The 9,747-nt window shown below is 64.4% G+C and overlaps 1 protein-coding gene across 1 annotated transcript in view; it reads left to right on the forward strand.

Moving 5' to 3' along the window:
- Nucleotides 1-1,789: 1,789 nt before the first annotated feature.
- The window catches only part of LOC139266193 (UBX domain-containing protein 7-like), a 32,110-nt gene continuing 24,152 nt past the window's right edge, over nucleotides 1,790-9,747 (forward strand). Inside the window, exon 1 of the mRNA XM_070884026.1 lies at nucleotides 1,790-1,859. Within this exon, the coding sequence (XP_070740127.1) occupies nucleotides 1,790-1,859 (70 nt within the window). The remainder of the gene's footprint in view (nucleotides 1,860-9,747) is intronic.

A 9,747-nucleotide genomic window follows, 5' to 3' on the forward strand; every position in this document is an offset into this window, starting at 1 on the left:
GAATGTGCGAGCGGGTGGGGGGAGTGTGCGCGCGGGTGGGGGGAATGTGCGAGCGGGTGGGGGGAGTGTGCGCGCGCGCGGGTGGGGGGAATGTGCGCGCGCGCGGGTGGGGGGAATGTGCGCGCGCGCGGGTGGGGGGAGTGCGCGCGCGCGGGTGGGGGGAGTGCGCGCGCGCGGGTGGGGGGAGTGCGCGCGCGCGGGTGGGGGGAGTGCGCGCGCGCGGGTGGGGGGAGTGCGCGCGCGGGTGGGGGGAGTGCGCGCGCGGGTGGGGGGAGTGCGCGCGCGGGTGGGGGGAGTGCGCGCGCGGGTGGGGGGGGGAGTGCGCGCGCGGGTGGGGGGGGGAGTGCGCGCGCGGGTGGGGGGGGGAGTGCGCGCGCGGGTGGGGGGGGGAGTGTGCGCGCGGGTGGGGGGGGAGTGTGCGCGCGGGTGGGGGGGGAGTTTGCGCGCGGGTGGGGGGAGTTTGTCTGTGGGTGGGGGGAGTTTGTGCGTGGGTGGGGGGAGTTTGTCTGTGGGTGGGGGGAGTTTGTCTGTGGGTGGGGGGAGTTTGTGTGTGGGTGGGGGGAGTTTGTCTGTGGGTGGGGGGAGTTTGAGCGCGGGTGGGGGGGGGGGAGTTTGAGCGCGGGTGGTGGGAGTTTGTGCGCGGGTGGGGGGAGTTTGTCTGTGGGTGGGGGGAGTTTGTGCGCGGGTGGGGGGAGTTTGTCTGTGGGTGGGGGGAGTTTGTGCGCGGGTGGGGGGAGTTTGTCTGTGGGTGGGGGGAGTTTGTGCGTGGGTGGGGGGAGTTTGTCTGTGGGTGGGGGGAGTTTGTCTGTGGGTGGGGGGAGTTTGAGCGCGGGTGGGGGGGGGAGTTTGAGCGTGGGTGGTGGGAGTTTGTCTGTGGGTGGAGGGAGTTTGTGCGTGGGTGGGGGGAGTTTGTCTGTGGGTGGGGGGAGTTTGTCTGTGGGTGGGGGGAGTTTGTCTGTGGGTGGGGGGAGTTTGTCTGTGGGTGGGGGGAGTTTGTCTGTGGGTGGGGGGGGAGTTTGAGCGCGGGTGGTGGGAGTTTGTGCGCGGGTGGGGGGAGTTTGTCTGTGGGTGGGGGGAGTTTGTGTGTGGGTGGGGGGAGTTTGAGGGTTTTTTCTTTCTTGCCTTTCCTTCCCGTTTTCCAGCGAGCACGGCCTGGCGGTAAAATCAGCACTCGGGCGGTATCGAATTTCGAGCCCTAAGAACCAACATTTTTTAAATGTCCTACGTGCAGATTCTTTTAAAATTGCATTGCAATACCCATCTCCGAGACGCGGGACTGAGGCAGGGAGTCGAGACTGAGAATCAGGGTCTGCCATTGCACTGGGGAAGAGCAGGAAAGTGTGCAACGATACAACAACTTGCATTTATCTAGCACTTTTAACGTAGTAAAACCGAGGATGGGGAGGTCAGGGTGGGTGTGGAGCGGGGAATTGAAGTGACAGGCGACTGGAAACTCGTAGTTACACTTGCGGACTGAAAGGAGATGTATGTTCTGCAAAGCAATCGCCCCACTCCCACTCTGACCCCTCTGTCGTTGGCCTCTCACTCAGTTCTAACCCGAAACGTTAACTCGGTTTCTCTCTCCACAGATGCTGCCTGACCCGCTGAGTGTTTTCAGCAATTCCTGTTTGTATTTAAGGATATATCAAGACAGATGACCAAAAGCTTGATCAAAGAGAGAGGTTTTAAGGAGCTTTTCAAAGTAGGAAAGAGAGGTGGAGAGGTAGAGGTTTAGGGAGGGAATTCCAGAGCTTGGGTCTTGGCAGCTAAAGAGTGAAGACTGCGAATGATGCATTGTAGAAAGCGGATGGCCGTGAATATCGAGAAGCCCCAAGAGCCAGTGGAAAATGCTGGGAAAGGTGCATCAGTGTGACGTGAAAGATGTACGAGGGTCTGATGCAGATACCTACTTGGGTTCAATGCCGTTAGTTATTCCTTTAAGGGGTCTCATACTTTTACTTTAGGGAGCAGCGCATGTTGCTGCAGGGGGGGGCGACGGCTGACTGCAGCGCGGGCAGGTACAACAGGAGCGGCGAGGTCAGGGCGAAGGAGCGGCAAGAGTTCATAGAGGGAAGTGATCGGGGCCCAGGAGAGGCGAGAGTTTGGGCCCAGAAGAGGCGAGGGCCCAGGGGCAGCACAGGCCAGCCCACACGACAATATGTGTGCACACTGGGCCCATGCAGCAGCGCAGGTCTCCAGTCGTCTTGGTTAATCTTTGCCACTGGATCAAGACCCAGCTCTGTCAAGCCCGTGTGGTGGCTGGTGTGCAACGGCCACCACACATTAAAAAAAATCCACGCACAGGCATCTTCCACCCTTCAAGATTTAGTTCGGGATCCAGAATATTAGGTCCTTCACTGAAACACCTTTTTGGCGTGGAAGCAAGTCATCCTCGTTTTGAGGGACCACCTATGATGGATAACTTTTACCGGAGCAGACATTGCCCGAGACCGACTTGTACAGGGGCACAGCCCAGAGATGTTACAGTAACATCTCCTCGTGATCCAGACCAAATACTCCTGCCTTTGCCACCTGTATTTCTTCAACCTCTCCAAAGCTGGGCCAAGCAACAGCTGGCAAGACTGGACTTGATGCTAAACCTCCAGCTTGTTTACTTCAGTCACTCGGGACAACAGTTCTGATTGGATTCACTTCTTTGCATCAATATAACTTGAGGCCGAAAATCAGGATCGGGATGAGGCCCGTTACCCCCGTTTTGCGGCGGAATTGAGGGGCCGTCACGACCCAAATTCAGCTCGGGGATTTTTCTGATGGTCCTCACTTCCGCCCCGCTGCTGCCGCAAGCGCGTCATCGAAGTGTGCACCGCCGCTCCCCCGCACCTCCAGAACAATCCGACCTAAATTCACCTCAACAAATCGCCGATCCAACGCGCGGTGCCCCCGACACCAACTTCTGTACGTGCACCTTAGCCTGTGCGCACGCAGCGGCCCTTCAAGGGCAGGGCGCACTGCTGCGGCCGCCATGTTTTTATTTTTGCCGGCCGACTTCCCGATCGGCTGGACAATTATACCCCCGGGTTCGGCCGGGACGCCACCAGGCAGCCCGGCACACCCCCCCCCCCCCCCCCCCCCACCCTCTCGGGTGCCAGGTCGCTGGCCCGGCCGAAACCCTCCCTGATGGCCCAGTGGCCGAAGCTAAAAGATCCCCGATTTGCTCCCGTTTAACGGAGGGGAGAGAGCGTGGTGACGCACACGCGCTGTGACATCACCACCGCTCCGCCGCTGAGTGACAGCGGAGGAGACTCGATCCCACCTCAACCTCCACCCCGCAGCAGGACTTAACACCACACTTCCGCCCCCAAATGAGCGACTTCCAGTCCGATGTAAAAAACATTTCGAAAGTCCAGAAAATCACTCATTGATCCCAACAGTAAAACCAGGTAAAAAAAATCATAGGTGGGCCAGCTTTCTGATGTCCCTGAATTTCGGCCCCTTTGTCTTTACGCAGTCATTTAAAAGTGATGTAGTGGAGAGCTCCTCTTAGCACACTACTGCTCCAACTAGTGGACTACTGTGGTAATGCAACTGCTGATGTGACAACAATAAGGGGTCATGTGACAAGTTCCTGTAGCGATATCTTGTGTGTGTGTGTGTGTGTGTGTGTGTGTGATGCTGCACAGAAGATATCACAATGAACAAGATACATTATCCCACTTTGGTGGGCTGCCTTGCTCAACTGACTAACTGCTCCACATTCTGACTCTGAGTCTGCCTCAGCAGCTTCTGTGTTGCAAAAAATAGACTTTTTTTTTTGATGTCTGTAACTTTGCCTCATTCCTGACTTTTCACAGTCAGAAAGTGATCGGAAACCTCCCAACAAAATGGCTGTGATGTATTTATTAATTGTAGACACAAGCTACCAAATTGTCTATTGCTCACAGTCCATGAGGGTACAATATCGCAGGCTGCTCATCAGCATCTGAATAACCACTGACTCAGGCACACTGGCAGAATATATCGTTTTTAAATACACTTTCTGTCCCCACAACAGTCCCGACTCCCTCTCCGTCATTCCGCATGTGGGAACTGCTCAACATGCCCCACTCACACACCCCCACCCCACCCAAACACTACCCCCACAACCAGACATTGCCATCCCTCCCCACCCAGACACTACCCCACCGATCACCCAGACACTCCCACCACCCCACACCGACACTCCCCCCTCCACACCCAGACACTCCCCCTTCCACACCCAGACACTCCCCCCTCCACACCCAGATACTCCCTCCCCCACACCCAGACACTCCCTCCCCCACACCCAGATACTCCCTCCCCCACACCCAGACACTCCCCCTTCCACACCCAGACACTCCCCCCTCCACACCCAGATACTCCCTCCCCCACACCCAGACACTCCCCCCCCTCCACACCCAGACACTTCCTCCCCCACACCCAGACACTCCCCCCCCCCCCTCCACACCCAGACACTTCCTCCCCCACACCCAGATACTTCCTCCCCCACACCCAGACACTCCCTCCCCCACACCCAGATACTCCCTCCACCACACCCAGACACTCCCCCCCCCTCCACACCCAGACACTCCCCCTTCCTATCCCAGACACTCCCCCCTCCACACCCAGACACTCCCCCCCCTCCACACCCAGACGCTTCCTCCCCCACACCCAGACACTCCCCCCCCTCCACACCCAGACACTTCCTCCCCCACACCCAGACACTCCCCCTTCCACACCCAGATACTCCCTCCCCCACACCCAGACACTCCCCACCCCACACCCAGAAACTCCACCCCCCCATACACCTACACACTGCCTTCTCCACACTCAGACAGTCCCCCACAACCGCCACACCCAGACACTCTCCACCCCCCCACACCCAGACACTCCCTCCCCCACACCCAGACACTCCCTCCCCCACACCCAGAAACTCCCTCCCCCACACCCAGACACTCCCCCCTCCACACCCAGACACTCCCCCCTCCACACCCAGACACTCCCCCCTCCACACCCAGACACTCCCCCCTCCACACCCAGACACTCCCCCCTCCACACCCAGACACTCCCCCCTCCACACCCAGACACTCCCCCCTCCACACCCAGACACTCCCCCCTCCACACCCAGACACTCCCCCCTCCACACCCAGACACTCCCCCCTCCACACCCAGACACTCCCCCCTCCACACCCAGACACTCACCCCTCCACACCCAGACACTCACCCCTCCACACCCAGACACTCACCCCTCCACACCCAGACACTCACCCCTCCACACCCAGACACTCACCCCTCCACACCCAGACACTCCCCCCTCCACACCAAGACACTCCCTCCCCCACACCCAGAAACTCCACCCCCCCCTACACCTAGACACTGCCTTCTCCACACCCAGACAGTCCCCCACAACCCCCACACCCAGACACTCTCCCCCCCCCACACCCAGACACTCCCTCCCCCACACCCAGACACTCCCTCCCCCACACCCAGAAACTCCCTCCCCCACACCCAGACACTCCCCCCTCCACACCCAGACACTCCACCCCCCCTACACCTAGACACTGCCTTCTCCACACTCAGGCAGTCCCTCACAACCCCCACACCCAGACACTCTCCCACCCCCCCCACACCCAGACACTCTTCCCCCCCCCACACCCAGACACTCTTCCCCCCCCCACACCCAGACACTCTTCCCCCCCCCACACCCAGACACTCCCTCCCCCACACCCAGACACTCCCCACATCCCCCCACACCCAGACACTCCCTCCCCCACACCCAGACACTCCCTCCCCCACACCCAGAAACTCTTCCCCCCCCCCCACACCCAGACACTCCCTCCCCCACACCCAGACACTCCCTCCCCCACACCCAGACACTCCCCCCCCCACACCCAGACACTCCCCCCCCCCCACACCCAGACACTCCCCCCCCCCCACACCCAGACACTCCCCCCCCCCACACCCAGACACTCCCCCCACCCAACACCTAGACACTGCCTTCTCCACACCCAGACAGTCCCTCACAACCCCCACACCCAGACACTCCACCCCCATCACACCCAGACACTCCCTCCCCCACACCCAGACACTCCCCCCCCACACCCAGACACTCCTTCCTCCACAACCTGACACACCCCACACCGAGACACTCCCAGCACCCCCCCCCCACACCGAGACACTCAGCCCCCCAACACCCAAACACTCCCACCCCACACCCAGACACTCCCCCGCCCCCCCCACACCCAGACACTCTCCCCCCCCCACAGCCAGACATTCCCCACCCCCCACAACCAGACACTCCCCCCCCCCACCACACCCAGACAATCCCCACCACCCCCACACCCAACACCCCCCCACCCAACACCCACCCACCCCCCCCCAACACCCCCCCAAACCCACTCTCCCCCCACACCGACATACTCCCACCACCCCCCACACCCAGACACATTCCCGCCCCCCCCCCACACCCACACACTCCCCCGCCCCCCCCACACCCACACACTCCCCCTACACCCCACACACCCAGACACTTCCCCTCTCCCCACACACCCAGACACTCCCCCCCCCCCCACACCCAGACACTCCCCCACCCCCACACCCAGACACTCCCCCCGCACACACACCCAGACACTTCCCCCCCCGACAGCAGACACTCCTCCCCCCCCACAACCAGACACTCCCCCCCCCCCACAACCAGACACTCCCCCCCCCACAACCAGACACTTCCCCCCCCCCCCCACACCCAGACACTCCCCCCCTCTCCACACCCAGACACTCCCCCCCTCTCCACACCCAGACACTCCCCCCCTCACACCCAGACACTCCCCCCCTCACACCCAGACACTCCCCCCCTCACACCCAGACACTCCCCCCCTCACACCCAGACACTCCCCCCCTCACACCCAGACACTCCCCCCCTCACACCCAGACACTTCCCCCCCCACACCCAGACACTCCCCCCCCCACACCCAGACACTCCCCCCCCCACACCCAGACACTCCCCCCCCACACCCAGACACTCCCCTCCCCACACTCTCCCCCCCCCACACACTCCCCCCCCCCACACAGACATTCCCCCCCCCACACCCAGACACTCCCCCCCCACACCCAGACACTCCCCCCCCACACCCAGACACTCCCCCCCCCCACACCCAGACACTCCCCCCCCCCCCCACACCCAGACACTCCCCCCCCCCCCCACACCCAGACACTCCCCCCCCCACACCCAGACACTCCCCCCCCCCCACACCCAGACACTCCCCCCCCCCACACCCAGACACTCCCCCCCCACACCCAGACACTCCCCCCCCACACCCAGACACTCCCCCCCACACCCAGACACTCCCCCCCAACACCCAGACACTCCCCCCCCCCACACCCAGACACTCCCCCCCCACACCCAGACACTCCCCCCCCACACCCAGACACTCCCCCCCCACACCCAGACACTCCCCCCCCCACCCAGACATTTCCCCCCCCCACACCCAGACACTCCCCCCCCCCACCCAGACACTCCCCACCCCCACACCCTCCCCCCCCACACCCACACCCTACCCCCCCACACCCACACCCTCCCCCCCCCACACCCACACCCTCCCCCCCCGACACCCAGACACCCCACCCCCCACACCCAGACACTCCCCGCCCCCCACACACCCAGACACTCCCCCCCCCACACACCCAGACATTCCCTCCCCCACACACCCAGACATTCACCCCCCCACACACCCAGACATTCCCCCCCCACACACCCAGACACACCCCCCCCCACACCCAGACCCCCCCCCCCACACCCAGACACCCCCCCCACACCCAGACACCCCCCCCACAACCAGACACCGCCCCCCCCACACCCAGACACCGCCCCCCCCACACCCAGACACCGCCCCCCCCACACCCAGACACCGCCCCCCCCCACACCCAGACACTCCCCCCCCCTCACACCCAGACACTCCCCCCCCACACCCAGACACTCCCCCCCCCCACCCAGACACTCCCCCCCCCCACACCCAGACAATCCCCCCCACCCAGACACTCCCCCCCCACACACCCAGACAATCCCCTCCACCCAGACACTCCCCCCCCACACACCCAGACACTCCCCCCCCCACACACCCAGACACTCTCCCCCCCCCACACACCCAGACACTCTCCCCCCCCCACACACCCAGACAGACACTCCCCCCCCCCCACACACCCAGACAGACACTTCTCCCCCCCACACCCAGACACTCCCCCCCCCCCACACCCAGACACTCCCCCCCCCCCACACCCAGACACTCCCCCCCCTCAACACCCAGACACTCCCCCCCCCCACACCCAGACACTCCCCCCCCCACACCCAGACACTCCCCCTCCCCAAACCCAGACACCCCCCCCCAAACCCAGACACTCCCCCCCGCAAACCCAGACAATCCCCCCCCCACACCCAGACACTCCACCCCCACACACCCAGACACTCCACCCCCCCACACCCAGACACTCCACCCCCCCACACCCAGACACTCCCCCCCCACACCCAGACACTCCCCCCCCACACCCAGACACTCCCCCCCCACACCCAGACACTCCCCCCCCCACACCCAGACACTCCCCCCCCACACCCAGACACTCCCCCCCCACACCCAGACACTACCCCCCCACACCCAGACACTCCCCCCCACACCCAGACACTCCCCCCCCACACCCAGACACTCCACCCCCCCCACACCCAGACACTCCACCCCCACACACCCAGACACTCCCCCCCCACACCCAGACACTCCCCCCCCCACACCCAGACACTCCCCCCCCCACACCCAGACACTCCCCCCCCCACACCCAGACACCCCCCACCCCCACACCCAGACACTCCCCCCACCCCCACACCCAGACACTCCCCACACCCCCACACCCTCCCCCCACCCCCACACCCAGACACTCCCACCATCCCCACACCCAGACCCTCCCCCCCCCCACACCCACACCCTTCCCCCCCCACACCCACACCCTCCCCCCCCCACACCCACACCCTCCCCCCCCCGACACCCAGACACCCCCCCCCACACCCAGACACTCCCCGCCCCCCACACACCCAGACACTCCCCGCCCCCCACACACCCAAACATTCCCCCCCCACACACCCAGACACCCCCCCCCCCACACCCAGACACACCCCCCCCCACACCCAGACACCCCCCCCACACCCAGACACCCCCCCCCACACCCAGACACCCCCCCCCCACACCCAGACACCCCCCCCACACCCAGACACCCCCCCCCACACCCAGACACCGCCCCCCCCCACACCCAGACACCGCCCCCCCCCACACCCAGACACCGCCCCCCCCCACACCCAGACACCGCCCCCCCCACACCCAGACACCGCCCCCCCCCACACACCGCCCCCCCCCACACCCAGACACTCCCCCCCCTCACACCCAGACACTCCCCCCCCTCACACCCAGACACTCCCCCCCCCTACCCAGACACTCCCCCCCCCCCCCCACACCCAGACACTCTCCCCCCCACACACCCAGACAGACACTCCCCCCCCCCACACACCCAGACAGACACTTCCCCCCCCACACCCAGACACTCCCCCCCCCCCCACACCCAGACACTCCCCCCTCAACACCCAGACACTCCCCCCCCTCAACACCCAGACACTCCCCCCCCTCAACACCCAGACACTCCCCCCCCCCCACACCCAGACACTCCCCCACCCCAAACCCAGACACTCCACCCCCCCACACCCAGACACTCCACCCCCCCACACCCAGACACTCCACC

The sequence above is a fragment of the Pristiophorus japonicus genome, chromosome 6 (assembly GCF_044704955.1).
Source record: "Pristiophorus japonicus isolate sPriJap1 chromosome 6, sPriJap1.hap1, whole genome shotgun sequence".
Lineage (NCBI taxonomy): Eukaryota > Metazoa > Chordata > Chondrichthyes > Pristiophoridae > Pristiophorus > Pristiophorus japonicus.